At 40.0% G+C, this 18,749-nt stretch overlaps 1 protein-coding gene across 13 annotated transcripts in view; it reads right to left on the reverse strand.

Annotated features, from left to right (window-relative positions):
• The window catches only part of LOC119965897 (heterogeneous nuclear ribonucleoprotein R), a 40,467-nt gene that overhangs the window by 10,973 nt on the left and 10,745 nt on the right, over positions 1-18,749 (reverse strand). For 11 of the 13 annotated variants that reach the window (XM_038796966.1, XM_038796952.1, XM_038796945.1 and 8 more), the window contains exons 5-11: positions 17,435-17,548; positions 13,755-13,931; positions 13,396-13,531; positions 8,928-9,133; positions 8,159-8,308; positions 6,949-7,070; positions 6,336-6,865 (exon numbers count right to left, since the gene is read on the reverse strand). In XM_038796966.1, the coding sequence (XP_038652894.1) occupies positions 6,336-6,865; positions 6,949-7,070; positions 8,159-8,308; positions 8,928-9,133; positions 13,396-13,531; positions 13,755-13,931; positions 17,435-17,548 (1,435 nt within the window). Of the gene's footprint in view, positions 1-5,564; positions 6,866-6,948; positions 7,071-8,158; positions 8,309-8,927; positions 9,134-13,395; positions 13,532-13,754; positions 13,932-17,434; positions 17,549-18,749 lie in introns of those variants that run through there. The other 2 variants (XM_038796877.1, XM_038796974.1) reach the window with 2 other exon arrangements.

The raw sequence follows: 18,749 nt of genomic DNA on the forward strand, positions 1-18,749 counted from the left end.
TGTACATTCTCCCCATGTGTGCTTGGGTCTCGCCCCCACAACCCAAAGATGTGAAGGCTAGGTGGATTGGCCACTCTAAATTGCCCCTTAATTGGAAACAATAATTGGGTACTCTAAAAAAATTTTTAAATCTCTGGGCAATGCTTTGACCAGAGTCAAGCTGCCTGGTTTAAATTTCAAATAATGCTTGGTAGTTATCTGTCTGTGACCATCATGACAATGCCACTACATGAGTCCACTTGCCAACCAACCAGAACACTCTTCACATACAGCATAAATTTGTTGTCTCCCTATCATTGCGAAATGTTCTGATGCATGCAAGACAAGAAAAAAAATCTGGAAAAAATCACAGTAATACTCACAAAAACTACCTTTCTCCTATTTACTTCTACCTCCATTTAAAAAAAGTATCATTAAAACAAACAGAAGTGTAATTAGCTGAGGCAAAGGTAGAGGTGGGTGATATTACGGAGGTGAAATAGTCAGTCTTAGTGATGACACAAACATGTGGTTCAAAGGGCTCACATCAGGGTCAAATTTGACACCAAGGTTACGAGCTGCTTGGTTCAGCCCGACAGTTGCCAGGGAGGGTGAATGGAATAGAAATGGAGTTTGCAACAGGGACCAAAAACAATGGAAGACGTTTCAGTGAAAACCCTCCACAACGCAAGACCACCAAAACTAACTCAACAAGCATTATCTAATCACTACTAGTTCTAAGTTTTCTGTTCTTCAACCTAGTTTGATTTAACATGAACTATTATGGTATACTGTTTGAGCTCCAAAAGTAGAAAGAGCAAACTTAATGCTCTGCATTCACGGACCAACAACATTAGCTTATTTTGAATCGCCAATTGGCTATAGAATACTATTGGAAGCCTGATTCTTTTTTTTTAAACTTCAAATCACATCAATGCCAGTTTTCAAATATTTATAGCTAGCAAATTACAGATGCACATATAAAACCCAAGTATTTTATTTGGGACATGGAAGAATGGATAATTAAAGATGATTCATTCCAATATATTCTAGTTTCACAAATTGATGACGTGAATTCAGTAAAGCAAATCTTAAATGATTCATCGAGTCTAAAATAATTAATTCCATTTTAGAGTTTTGTGTACAGCTACACTGATAACTGTTCATACCTTATTTATAGCTCCTTATAATTAGCATTCCAAACATCCATAGGTTAAAATGAGTGCATGAAGCATAATACAAAAATCCAGTTTAAATTATTCAGAACATAAGATTAAATGAAGGACAAACAGATTGCAAACTCTGTCTCCCCCTCCTGAAGATGGTGACTAACAATAGCTTACGGTTCTATAGGTGCTGTGAGCCTTGTTGTACTTTACTAAGTGGCCATTCTTTTGAGTTAGCCTGCTACACAATGTCAAGACTATTAAGAGTATAGAGTATAGCAAAGTTCCTCTCCTTAGCTGACTGTTTAAGCTTTCCAGAAGAGGTTACTGTTAGAAATACTGATCAAACCTCTCAATCAACTTTAAGGGACCAGAGAAACCATTTTCAATTTTAAATTCTGCATTACGCTCGTTGATAGAGATTGATTAATTTAGCTGACAGATTTGTTAATACCCCTCTCTCTATACAACTCATTCTGGAACCAGAGACAAGAGATGCAATTCAAGACTACTGGCAGTTTTGACTTTCTCTGACTTCCTGTGCCTCTCAAATGCATGATAGGGATAAATACATCACAGTGAAAATTGTGTATACACAATAGTAAAAGGAAAGCCTCAATCTTGTGACTAATTTCCAGAAAAAATGTGGTTCCTGCTCACAGCTCACTACTTGTTAATATTAATTTGATTTTGGTACAAGGAAAATGGAGTTCAGCTGTTTTTAATACTACATATATGACATTTAGGAAGACAGTTGTACTTTTATTTCGAGAATTATACTACGAGAGAGAGAGAGAAAAGATTGCTTAAGGAGTCACCATCTGCCAAATCACCATCTGCCAACTGTCAATAGGTAACAACACCCCAATGGTTCAGCATATAGCAGACAAAAGAGGCAACACATTTGTCAACAAAGACAATGTTCATTTAACAATGCTGACAATCCAATTTTTCTTCAGACATACAAATGCCCTTCAATTAGACTTTATAATCCTGGAAATAAACTTTTGAGTTTGGAAGAAAGTCACTGTTAAAAAAGGTGTTATACTCAAACATCTGCAGATGCCATGGAGTTCAGATGAAACAACAAATTACTTAACTTTTAAAACTTGGTGATACCTCTGAACCAATAATTACCCTGCACATTCATTCATTATGTTATTACAGTTTAACAGAAGACCAGAGGGTACATATTCAACAAGGAAACTGAAGCTGTTTGTTCACCAAATCAACAAGTAAAGATATTGCTTGTTTCATTCAAATTTTAAAATAAATAAAATAGGCAAATGTCAAAGTTTTGTGCTGTAAATTCTTTCTCGATAAAAGATTTTAGTTATCAGTACTTAAGTACATAGAAAAACCAGGAAAAGGTTAAAAATGTATTCTTTTTGACAAAACAACCTCAACTACCTACTACTTTATACACATGTTTTTAATATACATTATTTATTTCCAGGTCATTTATTCCATATTAGCTGAATAGGGTTCTAAATTTCCATCGTAATTTTCCAATTCTGAGCTGATGACTTAGTATTTAAACCCTTTAATATAGCAAACAATTACATTTTTCATTAGTCTTAACGGAAGTTATTATAGGGTATAGACATCAAGGCCTTTAATATCCCTAAGAAACATGAGGTAGCTGTCTCTCTGTAGAGGTTTGACCAACAACTTGAAAACTCAAATCAAGTAAAACCGGAATATTCTATTAGTGTAATAAATGTGTCTCAAATATGAAAGCATGACCATATCACTTGGAGAATCTTGCTCAAAAGATTAGCAAACCTAATTCCTGGTTTCTAACGATCCAGTTTGAACTGCCAAAGATTCCAGTCAAAGGCAGCACTGAATCAAATTATTCGGATCAGGCCAATAACAACTGCAAACCTAGCTATTTTGACATATTCTAACGTAATATATATATATATATATATATATTTGTTACTACAATCTAAGCAATGTGTCAATACATCCTGGGGTAAACATGAAGCTGTTAATAAATAGAGTATTTCTCTCAACAGAATGCAAATCAATATCAATGCCTGGATTGAGACCAGATATTCAACCTGTACCATGCAAATTGAGATTTAATTAGGGATCTTGGGATTCTGCAGCAAAGCCAACAAAATCATAGCTTTTGCAAGCTAGATTTAATAAACTTCAAGCCAACTGATTCTTCACCTTGTTACTGCAATTTATAATTTCACTGTGACAACCAAATCAGTATTAGACTTATCAAAAGAACTGTGGGTGAAGGATAGCCGCCAACGGTTCAGTGAGTTTATCCAACATGTGGTCAAACCAGAGCCCAAGAACATCCCAGATCTGGTTGTCGCCTGTACTGTACATTGGAGATTTCAGCCAGGACATTTATAAAAGCTAGGATTATTTTCCTGTTTGTAAAATTAACTCCTAACAAAATGGTTTTGATCTAAGTAAACAACTGATTTCCTGTCAGTCACCAACAACTGCTGCATTCTCCATGGCAATGCCTCTACCAATCAGAGTTCACTTGCCAACCAATCAGCACTCTCTTCACATACAGTTTCTAGTGTTGCTTTTCCCTTATATCAGTATCCTTGAAGTGTCCTGATGAGTGCAAGACAAAATACTTTGACAAATCTCTTTTGCTAGCAATACTCAACATTGATTTCATTTACCTTTTGCCGTCAGCAAACAAACTCAAAACAGCCACAAATTAAAATAAACTTGTTAGTGAAAGGCAGTGGGATTAGATAAAAATTTCCACAGCTGCACTAATCCTTTAAGCAATGGCTCCTAAATACAACTGACAACGAAAAGTAGCAACTCAACCAGAAATTGTTTAATGGTGTTCAAAGTCAGGGTGGCAATTAAAACATCCTTCTACGCCCGATTAAAAATAAATTACTTTAGGGCAGCACGGCGGTGCAGTGGCTAGCACTATTGCCTAAAGCGTTGAGGACCCGGGTTCAATCCCGGACCCGTCTCCATGGAGTTTGCACATTCTCCCTGTGTCTGCATGGGTTTCACCCCACAACCCAAAGATGTGCAGGTTAGGTGGATTGGCCACACAAAATTGCCCCTTAATTGGGAAAAAAATTGTATACTCTAAATTTAAAAAAGAACTTACTGTATATCAATATAGAAAAGGGCCCACCCCACCTTCAAAAGTCCATGTCCATCAGATATGACAACTGTTAACAAAGCTTCCAGCCACACAATCTTGTCAGTAGAACCATAAATGCATTTTCTGTTATCTCTCAATTTCTAGCCTGATACAGGAATATATGCAATAATGTCCATCCATTTCTCACTCGTTATATTTGAAGGCATTTTATGCTTGTCAATTTGTACTTTGGAAACTGTATAGAACAATCTAAATTGTTTCTATTTAAAGTACACCATAATTTATCTTGTTTTAAAGTAAGCTGATTTGATTTTTGGGGATATTACTTTAAGTGTAGAGATGAATGGAAAATATGTATACAAAGCTAATTGCGTAACTGAATTAAAAAGACTATCACGGACAGTGACTTTGTTAGTGACTTTTTATCTCTGCCAGTTTCTACCCCCATCCTGCACCCCCTTCCCTCCACCCCCACCCCCTAAACCACCCCCCCCCCCCCCCCCCCCCCCCCCCCCCCCTTACCAACTTTTATCTGGAATATAGCATTGGATCCCTTAGTCATTAAAGCATTTGTTATTCTTGCCCTGCAGGTGAGTTTTGAGAAGCAATTCAACAGCCAGGGACAGAATGACCAAATCTGGACATGCTGCACAAATACTCCCAGTTAAGTGCTGTGTAACAGTCAACAGCAGGATATGTGTCTCATCTCCCTAACACAGGGTAGTTCAGGCCAACTGTGGCAACTTGACTGCCTTCATGGCCACACTCAGCTAACCCACCAAACTGATGACGAAGCTTGTGGTTCAGCTATCTTAAACAAGTAATCAATGGTGACGGCATTGATCATTATTTCACTGAGGTCATCAGCTCCTAACAGCAATACAAAACACATGTTTAAAAATCCTATTGATCCAAGTGAATTGACACTCATCATTAGATCATTAGCATCCATCAAGAGGCTAAGTACATCATAAGTTCTCCAATTGCCAAGTGTACCAAAAATAGTTTACGTCACTATTTGCAAACAGATTAAATGTGCAGAAGCTTAAAAACATGCTTCATAATAGTTTTGAAAACTATTAATCATACTTATTTCAAACTGCACAACCAATGAAGACTTCTTCTACAAACTTTACACTTTCAATCCCTCTTTCTTCAATGAAAAATAAGGTTTTACAAAAAGTCAAACTATTCATTTGATCACTCACAAGCAGTTTTTTTTTGGGGGGCAGGGGAAAGCCGTTGGTTTGAAGGTAACCACATTCCTAATCAATCAAATTTTTAGGACACAATTGAATTTGAATCATGAATTTTTGGATAATATAGTTTTAAGTTTTATTGAAATTTGACATGAACAATAAATTGTAAATACAATCACATCAATGAACAACACCACGGCTTGTACGATTAAGCCAAACCAAATTTTGTAGGGCAGATTCTTAAAGGTGTGAAGCTAACATTTTTTTTTTTAAAAACACAATTTACCTACTCTACAAATGCAAAACACAGTTAAATGTTACTTTCAGTACAAGAAAACTTAAAAATGGTTTTAAACTGCAAGCTCATCTTAAAACTACTAAGACAAAACACTAGCATTTACTTATATACAGCATACTCCAATGGCAGTCTAATCCCAAAGCCATAAACCAGTGAAACTGTCCAATACCAGTCAATTCTGCAAAACCATGATTGAAAATTGTGCCCAACATCTGAAAGCAAAGTCCAAGGTTTCCTTTCAAACTGCTAAAAAAAAGTAGCTTAAAAACAAAATAAAAAGCATCTTTCCCCCAAAGAATTGTTAAGGGAAAATGTAAGCCAGAAATGTCCAAGTGCATTTATGAAAAAAAATCTGGTATATACAATAGTGATTCTTGATGTCAGCAAAATGCAAGTGGCAGCCAATCTGTACTGAAGAATGTAGAGTTAAGCCAATCAGATTTGAAGGTTGCAGAGTTTAGCCAATCGGGTCTCAACAATCTCACTGAAACCCCAATTTGTTTATTTCCATTGCTGCCCATAAGTATCCTGATAAAACTCCTGGTTGTCATTATTGTAACCATAGTTACCAGAATAATCACCACCTTGCTGCAGAGGCTGCTGAGCGATGGGTTGGGAGCCCCAGTTCTGTTGGTTGTTGGTTTGGCGTCGCTTGGAATCTGGCTGGTTGTACCCATCAGCTTTTCGCTTTCCTCCAACGTTACCACCACGGTTACCCCTGCCACCACGGGCTCCACGTCCTCTTTGCGGCGGCTGCGGACCTCCTCTACCACCCCTAGCACCTCTTGGAGGTCCCATTGGTGCTCCACGTTGAGGATATCCTGCCCTTCCTCGGGGTGGTGGCACACCACGACCTCTAGGAGGGGGAACTGCACCTCTACCGCCCCTTCCACCTCTTCCTCTCTGGACTGGGTATCCATCATCATAACCGTAGTATGGATCTTCATATCCACCACGATAATCATGATAATCATAACCATAGTAATCATCATAGTAATCTTCATAGCCATAATAATCTGGGGGATAGCCATAACTACCACCTCTATTTCCACGGACTCTGCCTCTGATTGGAGGTGGCATACGGGGTGGGGGGTAATAATAATAATCTTCATACCTAGAAAAGAAAATTTTGTTAGATATAAAATATTCCAAGAACCATTCATTAGTTGCATTGTTTCTTGATATGAAGCAACTTACACTTGAGTTCGTGTTGCCTGTCTTTGTGCCTGACGTTCCTTCTTTTTCTTGTCAGGTGGCTTTGCAAGAACTATTTCAATGCTTTCACCTTCAATTTCTCTTCCATTCATTTGATCCATTGCCTATGAAAGACAAAACAAAAACCATAATTGCAAGACAAACGAGAGGCGCCATTTGATTCATCTTAGCCTATCCAGCCATTTCCTACATATCAACCACCCCCATTCACAAACATCCTTTGATTGGTGACATTTAAAGAGAGGTGGGGATATGTAACTCACTATCACAGTTAGTATAGTTGCATTTAAAGAGAGGCAAGGCAGGTACATGAGGAGGAAGGAATGCAGCATTACGATGATAGATTTAGATGAGGAAAGATACAAGAGACTCGAGAGAACAGATGCCAGCATGGACTAACTGAGTCAAATGGCTTGTTTTTCTGTATATTCTATGCGATCGCACTGCAATCAAAACACTGCAACAACTGTTGCCACAAAACACTGCAATCAAAACAAAACAAAAACCATAATTGCAAGACAAACGAGAGGCGCCATTTGATTCATCTTAGCCTATCCAGCCATTTCCTACATATCAACCACCCCCATTCACAAACATCCTTTGATTGGTGACATTTAAAGAGAGGTGGGGATATGTAACTCACTATCACAGTTAGTATAGATGCATTTAAAGAGAGGCAAGGCAGGTACATGAGGAGGAAGGAATGCAGCATTACGATGATAGATTTAGATGAGGAAAGATACAAGAGACTCGAGAGAACAGATGCCAGCATGGACTAACTGGGTCAAATGGCTTGTTTTTCTGTATATTCTATGCGATCGCACTGCAATCAGTTAAGAATTTGTTTTAAATTGCAAGGAGCAAATACAGTAATCCACTAGTTGTGGTTTGCAGAAGGGAAACTTAAATGAAGAACGTGGCATTATCATTCACTGACAAGTGACATCAACATCAAGGAGGTGAACAAAACAATGGTCCACATTAAGTTTGAATTTTGTTAGTTATCCTGTACATTACAATGATAATTTATTTGACTGACTTCATCTTTCTCAATAAACTGATGTTGCAAAACTGTCATTCATGACTAAATTTACAAACTCTATGGCAATCTCTACGAATGTGCTACTTGGTACCACTCTGAAGTATGTAGTTAAGCTATCAGCTGAAATAGATCAACTCAACTGGCACAAACCTTGACTGCTGCATCTCGGTCTTCAAAATGAACAAAAGCATAATCTTTCAGCTTTTTCACCCGTTCCAGTTTTCCAAACTGACTAAAAGTCTTTTCTAGTATTTCTTCTGTTACAGAGCTGGCCAAGTTTCTTACAAACAGCACTTTGACCTAGAGTAGGAAAATAAATTTAAAACATTTTCAAATGCCAAACAGTTGTTCAACTCCAAATGCTGGAACACATTACTGAACAAATGGCAAAACGATACAGTAATATATTGGTAAACCCCTACTGGCAAATAAGAGTTAAATAAATAAATGTGACATTATTAACAATGCTGGAATGGTGAGGAAGACATGGAAAAGCGCAGATAGGTGATAAAACTACAAGTTTGATCTTTAAAAGCTTCAGTGCCACCTGGAAGATTAACTAAAGATGACATTTGCAGTTTACTACGCGCAGTAGTAAACAATTGCTTAAAAAAAATTCCATTGTTCAATCATGCACTCACGCAGCTTGGTAATGGATGTCAGTGCAACACACACGTTTCACAAGATTTTATGCCCAAATTAAATAGCACATCAAGTTTATCCATATCAAAGGAAGCCATCTCTCCACTGTCATTTTATGTAGTACAAAAACATATGATGTACGTAACCTCCATATTTTGTCTACCATAAAAACAAATCCTGGGCAATTGACACCCTGTATAAATAGGCAAAGATGCCAAAGCCAGCATTACACCCACTGTGTAACAGACAATTTTCTTCTTGATACTAGATGTATTACCTTTGCCATAACCTCAGGATCTGGCTCCTCTACTGGGTCTGCCCATTCCACAGTGACTACGTTTCCCCAGACTTTGACTTTGCCACTCATTAATCTTCGTCTGGCCTGAGCAGCAGATTTGTGATCCTCAAATTCTAGGAAACAGAATCCTCTGTTTTTCTTCTTATCATCAGGCTGATGATAGAGGATAACATCAGTAAGACCCTCTGCAAGAGAAGAAAATTTGAGTTGACAGAACAAATTTGTGCGAACCAACAACAGAATCTATCATTTGTTTATTCTGTCGCATCTGCAATATGTCCCAGTTTATCATGAAGTTCAAGTGGGCACAACACTTAAAACAATGACACAAGCAAAAATCACATAACAGTTAAAACTAATGATTGTTTAATGATGTCTTTAAAGTGATACCACAAATAATGACCCTGAAAGACTTATTCAGGCTATTTCTTTGAAATATCAATTTCTTCACTGTATTCATCCACCAGTAAGGTGGAACATGACTGCACAAAAGATTCTGAAATTGAACTTTCAACAGTGCTTAGGAAGCAGGTAGTTGTGGGCCCAAAAAGTAGCAAATCAGACAACCATTTGTCTCTTTATTCAGGATGGCAAGTGCATTAAAGCCCAATTTGGAGATATCTAGATCAGCCTGCTCTCCAAGATCATCTATGCATTGGTCTGACATAAGAAGCAAAGGAATAATTAATAAATTCAATTACAAACAATTATGCAATTTGTCAGGGTTACAACAAGAAAATTAATGTTGTGATTACAGTCTTACTATATTGATCAAAAATTGTTAAACAATGTAGATTCTCCATTTGATAATGCATCTTCACATATGCTTAATACACTTTGAACAATACTAACATTTTAATCTTTTCCTCAAGGTCAAGTGAAATAAGGTGTAGCAGCTCAAAACCAGTTCACGGTTTAGATGTGGGGATTGGGGCAGAATAGAGACATGCCTTTTACACCTGGGGTAAATACACGTTTCAGTGATATTCATCTCAATTTGTGAGCATCCGGAAGTGAAATAAATTTGACCAATCAATGTATAGCACAAACTGAACTAAATTCACTTGGCACTGGATGACTGGTATAGAAACTTATTCAACATGGCATGCGTAGCAGCCATACTTGCCCAGCTGGATTATTAAGTGCCCAAAAACACTTAATCTTCCATGTCCCATGACAAACATTCCTTGCTGCACAGAATTTTTTTTTTAAAAACTGAATTCAAAATCAAAATGTCCAGAGGCGGCACAGTGGTTAGTACTGCTGCATCATGGCGCCAAGGACGATCCCGGCCGGGTCACTGTCCGTGTGGAGTTTGCACATTCTCTCCGTGTCTGCGTGGGTCTCACTACCACAAACCCAAAGATGTGCAAGGTAGGTAGATTGGTCACGCTAAACTGTCTCTTAATTGGAAAAAATAATTGGGTAAAAAAATAAGGAAAATAAAGTGTCCAAAGCTTTACAGCGCACATCCCATTCTCAATTCCTTCTGAACAGGGGATTTTGCACATTTCATTATATGTTTCAGTGAGGTTACCACTCATTCAATTTACTCAGCCTCTCAATATAGAACAATCCTTAAATCTACGGAATTAGTCTAGTGAACCTGCACTGTATCACCTTAAATATGAAACAAAAATCTGTGCACAAGAGAATGACCTCATCAAAGGCCTATATAATTGTAGCACGGCTTCCTTATTCTTCACTGTCCTTGTGGAGTTTGCACATTCTCCCCGTGTCTGCGTGAGTCTCACCCCCACAACCCAAAGATGAGCAGGATAAAATAAGTGGCCACACTAAATTGCCTCTTAATTTGGGGGGGGGGGGGGGGTAGAATTTGGTACTTTTAATTTATTTTAAAAAAGACTTCCTTATTCTTGTACTTCAATTGTCCCTGTATAAAATATCAACTGCTACTGTAAGGGGGCCTGTGAACTACACCCACCAATACTTTCTGACCCTTTTTATTCTTAATCCCTACCCGAATTCTTTCTGCTTACTGATCGTCTGAACCAAGATCCTTTTGCACTATTGATCTCAGATCTTCCTTTACTAAGGCCTACCATTCCTCTTTCTGAATGGATATGGGAAGAAAAAAAACTTGCATTTATGTAGCACCTTCCAGTCTTTAGGAACCTTCCAAAGCAGTATTCTTCAAAGTCGGGGGCGCGACCCACAGGTGGGTGTCGGGAGGGTCGCGGAGCCATTGTCCGCAGCGCTCCCGATCGCGCAAATCCCCGCGCAGCAGCTGGCTTTTCATGCCGGCTGCAAGCAGCCACGAATATGTTTAAAAAAATTCGGCCGCATTCCACATGCACGCACGTTAATCGGGCACACATGCGCAGTGCGGCCACTTTTTTTTTTAAACGGTTGCAGCTTTTTGTTTTACAAGTTCTGTAGTGGTTTTTATTCATTTAATTTTTATTTTTTTCATTTATCTTGTTCATTTTATTTTTTATTTTTGTTTTACAAGGTCAGGATTGAGGGGGGGGGGGGCGGGGGGGGGGGGTTTATTTGATAAAATCTTGCAGGGAAAAAAAATGCAGAACTTTAGACAGGTGGAGACTCCATCCCTTCCGACACCGGAAGACTTCACCTTCTTCCAACAGGTTCCATTGGAGGAGTGTGTACGAGGGCCAAAGGGACCCAAAACCATTTCCTCCATTTTTGTCAGCAGCAAACAAGGTGAGAGAAAATGATGGGTCGCGCAGTTCGGCCGGGTTGGGTCCTGAAGGTTGGCCGGTTGGTAAAAATGGGTCCCCGGAAAAAAAGTTTAAAGAACACTGTTCCAAAGCACTTTACAGTCAATAAGATAATTTAGTAGTCACTGTTGTAACATAAGAATTATGCCAGCAAATGTGTACATCAAATTCCCAAAAACAGTAATGACCAATTTTTTTTTAAATTCCTTCATGGGACATGAGCGTTGCTGGTTAGAGCAGCATTTGTTGCCCATCCCCAACAGTCCTCAAAGTGGGCCAATTCTTGAATCATGTGGTGTAGGTAAACTCACAATGCAGTTAGGAATTGCATTTCAGGATTTTGACCCAGCAACAACGAAAGAATGGCATTATAGTCCCAAGTCAGGATGATGTGGCTTGGAGAGGAACTTGGTGGCGATCCCATAAATCTGCTGCCCTTGTATTTCTAGATTGCAGAGTAACAGATTTGTTCAAGGCTGAGATAGGTCAGATTTTTAATCATTAAGGGAATCAAGGGTTATGGGGATAAAGCGAGAAAGTAGAGTTGAGGGTGATATTAGATCAGCCACGATCCCATCAAATGGCTTAATTCAGTTCCTATGTCTAATGGGGTTTAGAAGGTGCCGCTGAAGGATCTTTGAGGAGTTACTGCAGTGCATCATGCAAACAAGCCACACGTCTGCCATTGTGCGTCAGTGGCAGTAGTAAATGATTAAGAGGGTGGATGGGTCCCGGGTGGTGTTGATCTTAAGAATATTGTTGGAGCCAGGCAAGTGGAGAGTATCCGTCATATCCATATGCCTTGTAGATGGTGGACAGGCTTTGGGGAACTGGTGATGAGTTACTGGTCACAGAATTCCCAGTCTCTAACCTACTCCTAAACTAGAGTATTTATATTGCTGATCTAGTTCAGTTTCTGGTTAACGGTAATCCCCAGAATGTATGGTGCCGTTGGTTGAGGAATCAATATCGGCCAAGTCACCAGGGAAAGCCCTCTAATATTCTTCAAAATACTGCCATGGTTTCTTTGACACTTACCCAAGGGAACTGTCAAGAGTCACGGTTTAATGTTTCCAAAAGGCAACACCTCTGGCAGTGCAGCACACACGCAGCAATGCACTGAAGCAGTGAATAATTGGGGGATGGGCATTGGCAGGCGGTAGGAACCTCCAAAAGTAAAATGCAGTATGCTTATTTTGTTGGCAAAGTGTCACTGTTTTTTTTTTAAATCATAGAATTTAGTGCAGAAGGAGGCCACTCGGCCCATCGAGTCTGCACCGGCTCTTGGAAAGAGCGTCCTACCCGGGGTCAACACCTCCACCCTATCCCTATAACCCAGTAACCCCACCCAACACTAAGGGCAATTTTGGACACTAAGGGCAATTTATCATGGCCAATCCACCTAATCTGCACATCTTTGGGCTGTGGGAGGAAACCGGAGCACCCGGAGGAAACCCACGCACACACGTGGAGGATGTGCAGACTCCGCAGACAGTGACCCAAGCCGGAATCGAACCTGGGACCCTGGAGCTGTGAAGCAATTGTGCCATCCACAATGCTACCGTGCTGTGAAGAAAATATCAACAACAGTTATTCAGAGATTAAATCAAGAAACAGAGTGATGGTTAACAATGGAGAGGCACAAGTTCTACCCAATCCCAAGTTGCACTCACAAGAAATGAAACCTTTTTTTTTATAAAGAGGATTAAATCATTTTCTGTCATCTGGATGAACTTAGTCCTAACCTGTGACTTTGCTGAATTCTTCCATTATGTTTTCCTTGGTCTTGTTCTTTGGAATAGAGCCAACAAACAGCCTATTGTTGGCCACAGAAATGCAAACTCCAATGTGCTTACCAGGACGGATTTCATAGTTGTCACACTATAAAAGAGATACAGAGGTTCAACTTGTGTTAAATTTTGTGGAGTGGTTTCTTCTAACCCAGATACATCAAGCACTGCGTTTTTTCAATCCAAACTCAACAGTTTTACTGCATCACTCTGTAGGAAAGGTTGCTTGAAAAGAATTTGCAGTCTAGACAAAAAAATTCATGTTTTTAAGTTTAGGTTTTGGAATGGTAACAGTAACACAAAATGATTCTCACCAGTTTGACAGCCTCTTGTGCTGCATCCTTGTTGCAGAAAGTCACAAAAGCATAGCCACGGTTCTGACCAGACAGAGGGTCCATCATTAGTCGCAGATCCCAGATAGAACCAGCTTTTTCAAACAAGGGAACAAGTTCATTTTCATACAAATCCCTGGGTATCTTTCCAACGAATACCTAAAGTATCAAAGCAATCAAATTGTAAATACAATGGAAGAAAATATTGCCATCCCACACCGGAGGATATTTTGGCTCAAGTAATAACAAACATACTGCAAGGTCGATAAATAACTAAACCCGGATTAATACAGTTCTTTGCTTCATCAATGTAGAAATAATAGCATAGGTGTATTTAAGTGAGAAAGGAACGGAGGGTTATGTTGATAGAATTAGATGAATAACATGAAAGAGGCTTAACATTGGCAATGACTAGTTGGGTCATATAGACAACCTGTCTGTTGTAAAATTACATGTATATCAAGATCATGAATCATCAACATTAGGGATATTTTCTGGGTCAGTTAGTCGTCTTCAGGTATGGAAAACAGCTCACATGTTAACAATTTAACACATTGTAATCATTCAAGGTACAGTGAAAACCTTAAATAGCAGCAGCAAAAAGCAATCAATAATAATTATTCTGTGTATTAGCCAGGTAGCAGTGGAAACGTGCATGTGCAAATATTTTTCCCTCCCTTTTCACTTGATTCAATATTCTCCATCTGTCAGGAATTCAGGCTTTGATTTATGCAAGGGCCTTTTAGATGACAAAAGTCAGTTATTCATGCCAACAGGGAACCGATTGCGACACACAATATAAGCATGCATTTCCAGATATTTAAGCTACGGAACATTGGCTGTGTTGTACATGTCATGTTTTCAAAAAATTTTAAAGGGCAGCATGGTGGCGCAGTGAACCCCTGCCCCATTTCACTGTCAGGTGTGGAGTTTGCACATTCTTCCCAAGTCCACCCCACAACCCATAAGATCGGCACAGTAATGGATTGGCCACGCTAAACTGCCCCCTAATTGTAAAAAAATAATTGAGTACTCCAAATTATTATTATTTTTTAAAAATGTTTGCAGAAAAATTTTAAATCTTCAAATTCAGATTTCTGTCCTTCACCAAACATTGGCTTATGTATAAATTAATGCTACTTCAACGTCCTTATAAGCTAGCCAATTGATGGGGGAGATGGTGGTGTGGTGGCAATGTCACTGAAGTAGTAATCCACAGGCCTAGGCTGAGGCCCTAGGGACATGGGTTTGAATCCCAGTATGGCGGTGAATCCATAAATCTGGAATAGAAAGCAAGTCTCAGTGATGGTGACTATCATCGATTGTTGTAAAAAATGATTTAGCCATGCCCACATCCCATGCAAGAAGGAAAAAAAGTATTTCCGCTTATAAAATTTAAAAGACTAATCTGAAGATAACACTGTTTGAAATTAAATTGCCATTCAATTTATCTCCCTTCCTAATGACACTATAAATATACCTGCACCAAATGGACTGCAGTAGTTCAAGAAGGCAGCTCACCACCATCTTCTCAAGAGCAATTAGGCATGGGCAATAAAAATGCCTATTTTCCATTAAAGAATTAAAAAAATATTGGCCAGTTGTTGAAATTTGACAATGAAAAAATATGAGAAGGAGAAAGGAAGAGGTTTAAAATTAGGCATTTCCCATTTAAGATGCAGATGAAGTGGAATTTCTTCTTTCCGGAGATCATTAGTCTTTGGAATTCTCTTCTCCAAAGAGCAGTGGAGGCTGGGTCATTGAATGTATTCCGGGCAGTTAGATTTTTGACTAACAAGGGAATTAACGGCTATTAGGAACCTGCACGAAGTGGAGTTAACACCACAATCAAATCAGACATGATCTAATCGATGAGCAGAGCAGGCTTAATGGGCTTACTCCTGCTCATAGTTCTTAAGAATTTATGCTGATATGCAGTACCATAGGTGGAAGTAACCCTGTGATATGTCTTTTAAGAAGTCATGTTTCATGGCCATGATTTGGAGATGCCGGAGGTGGACTGGGGTGAGCACAGTAAGAAGTCTTACAACACCAGGTTAAAGTCCAACAGGTTTGTTTCAAACACGAGCTTTCGGAGCACTGCTCCTTCCTCAAGTGAGGAAGGAGTAGTGCTCCGAAAGCTCGCGTTTGAAACAAACCTGTTGGACTTTAACCTGGTGTTGTAAGACTTCTTACATGTTTCATGGCCACATTGAGCTAGCAAACATTCAGGAGCAGCACAGTGACTAGCACTGCTGCCTCATGGCACCGTGGACCCGGGTTCAATCCCGGCCCACTGTCCGTGTGGAGTTTGCACATTCTCCCCATGCCTGTGTGGGTCTCACCCCCCACAACCCAGAGATGTGCAGGGTAGGTGAACTCTAAAATTGCCCCTTACTTGGGGGAAAAAAAAAAGAATTGGGTACTCTTAAGTCTTTTAAAAAGAGAGCGAGCATTTAACATTCTATTTCACTAAGTACGTATTCCAACTGTGACCTTTCCTGTCATGGGGCAGAAGGTTTATTCCTGTTAATTCAAATGGCCTATTCACGCAAATCTTTAAATTATGCTAATATCATGTTAATATCATGCTGATATTCAAATAGTTCGGTAAAGTAAATTTACTGCTGGCATAATAATTGTGCCACAGTAAAGTACACAAGAGACTGGAGACAATGAATTACTGTTAGATTAACAAATTCTAACCCTTCAAAACATTACGTACTCATTTCACATTAATGAATTATTTGCAGACCTATTGGGCGCAATTCTCCGACCCCCAAGCCGGGTGGGAGAATCGCGGAGTGGCGGGCGATTCCCGCCACGCCGCCCTGGCACCCGCAGGCGATTCTCCCACCACTCCCAAAACCACGTGCCACGATTCATGACAGGCCGCTCGGAGAATCGCCGCTCGTCGTTTCTAACGGGCGAGCGGCGATTCTCCGGCCCGGATGGGCCTAGCGGCCTGCCCAATCCGACGGGTTCACGCTGGCAGCTACCGCACCTGGTCGCTGCCGGCGTGAACAGAGCGCGAACGCTGCATGTGCGTGTGTTTGGGGGGGGGGGGGGGGGGGGGGGGGGGGGGGGGGGGGGGGGGGGGGATCGAACACCGGGGAGGGGCTCAGTAGGGGTCTGGCCCACGATCGGTGCCCACCGATCGGCGGGCCGGCGTCTCTAAAGGACACACTCTTTTCCTCCACCACCCTGCAAGATCAATCCTCCATATCTTGCGGGGCGCCCGCGGGGAGGATGGCAACTACGCATGCGCGGGTTGGCGCCGGCCAACCTGTGCATGCACGGGTGACTTCATTTACACGCCGCCGGCCGTGTAATTTACGCGGTGCCATGGCCCGGCGCACGTAATTGACGTGGCGCCGCTCCTAGCCCCCTGGGGGTGGGAGAATAGGGGGCGAGGAGCGGCCTCCGACGCCGGAGTGAAACACTCCGGTTTTCACTCCGGCATCGGCACTTAGTCTCTCAATGGGAGAATTTCGCCCATTCTCTTTTCAAACTCTGAAAGTAGGAAATACCCACTTCCCTTCAGCAACAGGTCAGAGGACTATCTGGAAATCCTCATGTTCTAAATTGCAACACATCTTGAATATCATTGAACCAATTCAATAGTTTATTGGACTAATAGCTCATCATTATACACTACTGACCTCTGTTCCGATTCCAGGCTGTGGGCCTGAATGCACACTGTCAGGAGGAGGACCACCATACTTCCTTTGTCCTGTAGTTACATCCAAAGTGTAGCCTGTCCGTTCCAACAGTGCCTAAATGATCCATTAACAATTCATGGTGAATTTAATACATCAGAAGAAAATGTGATTAGCATTAAGATTCTTACCCTAAATGCCTTACAAAACAAGCATACATGCAGTTAGTCAAACCAACTGAGTAATTGAACCGATTACTCTCCAATGTATTCCTTTTAAGGGAAATAATGGGTTTCATTTATTTCAAGCACCCACATTTCTATGCCTCCGCTGTGTCCTGAATCCAGGTAGATTTACATTATCTCAGAGGACTTTAAATATCTCCATATTTAATAAGACCACAGTTGATCTGATAGTAACCTCAAATCTGCATCCCTCTTATCTCCAGTAACCCATCACCCCCCTTGCTTACCACAAACCTATTCATCTTTGCCTTAAAAATATTCAAGGACTCTGCTTCCACAACCATGAGAAAGAGAGTTCCAAATACTAAACTCTCAGAAAAGAATTCACCTCATCTCAGTTTTAAGTGGACCGCCCCATATTTTTAAATAGTGAACTCTAGTTCTAGATTCTCTCACAAGAGGAAGCATCCTCCCCACATTGACCCTGACAAGACCCCTCAGGATCTAACATGTTTCCACTAATTTATCTCTTAACTCTTCTAAACTCCAGCATATACATTCCTAGCTTGTCTAACCTTTCCTCTCAAGGCAACCCACCATTCCAGATACTAGTTTAGTAAATTTTCTCTGAACTGTTTACATGACAGAAGAACTGCTGTCCACCAGGAAACTCTTAAGCACACGTTCAAAGTAAGGCCTTGTTAATGAGATTTTAGTAAGTATACTGAAGAACTGGGGAAAGTGTAGTTATATATATATTATATATATATTGGATCATATATTAAACACATGATGAAGAACTGCCTTTACATGTGTGAAATGCCATTTTACTTAGCTGAAATTATAAGCAAAATCTACAGAGGTGAAAATGCCTTCATATAAAGACTCAGGAGCTTTAAAAAGTGTCCTCCATGTTCTTAACAAGCTGAAGCAAAATTTTAAAAAGGAAATCTGATGCTGATGGCACTCCGCTGCCAGATTCAGCGTATAGTCAATTCCCAAACCAGGGTGCCAATTCTATGTTAAATCTGGGATCCAAAAATACAAACACTACTATAATGCTTTAATTAATTAATTAATTAATTACTTAAATAAATAAAACAGATATTTTGGTACTTTGTTGATAATTCTAC

This window comes from Scyliorhinus canicula, chromosome 1, assembly GCF_902713615.1.
Source record: "Scyliorhinus canicula chromosome 1, sScyCan1.1, whole genome shotgun sequence".
NCBI lineage: Eukaryota > Metazoa > Chordata > Chondrichthyes > Carcharhiniformes > Scyliorhinidae > Scyliorhinus > Scyliorhinus canicula.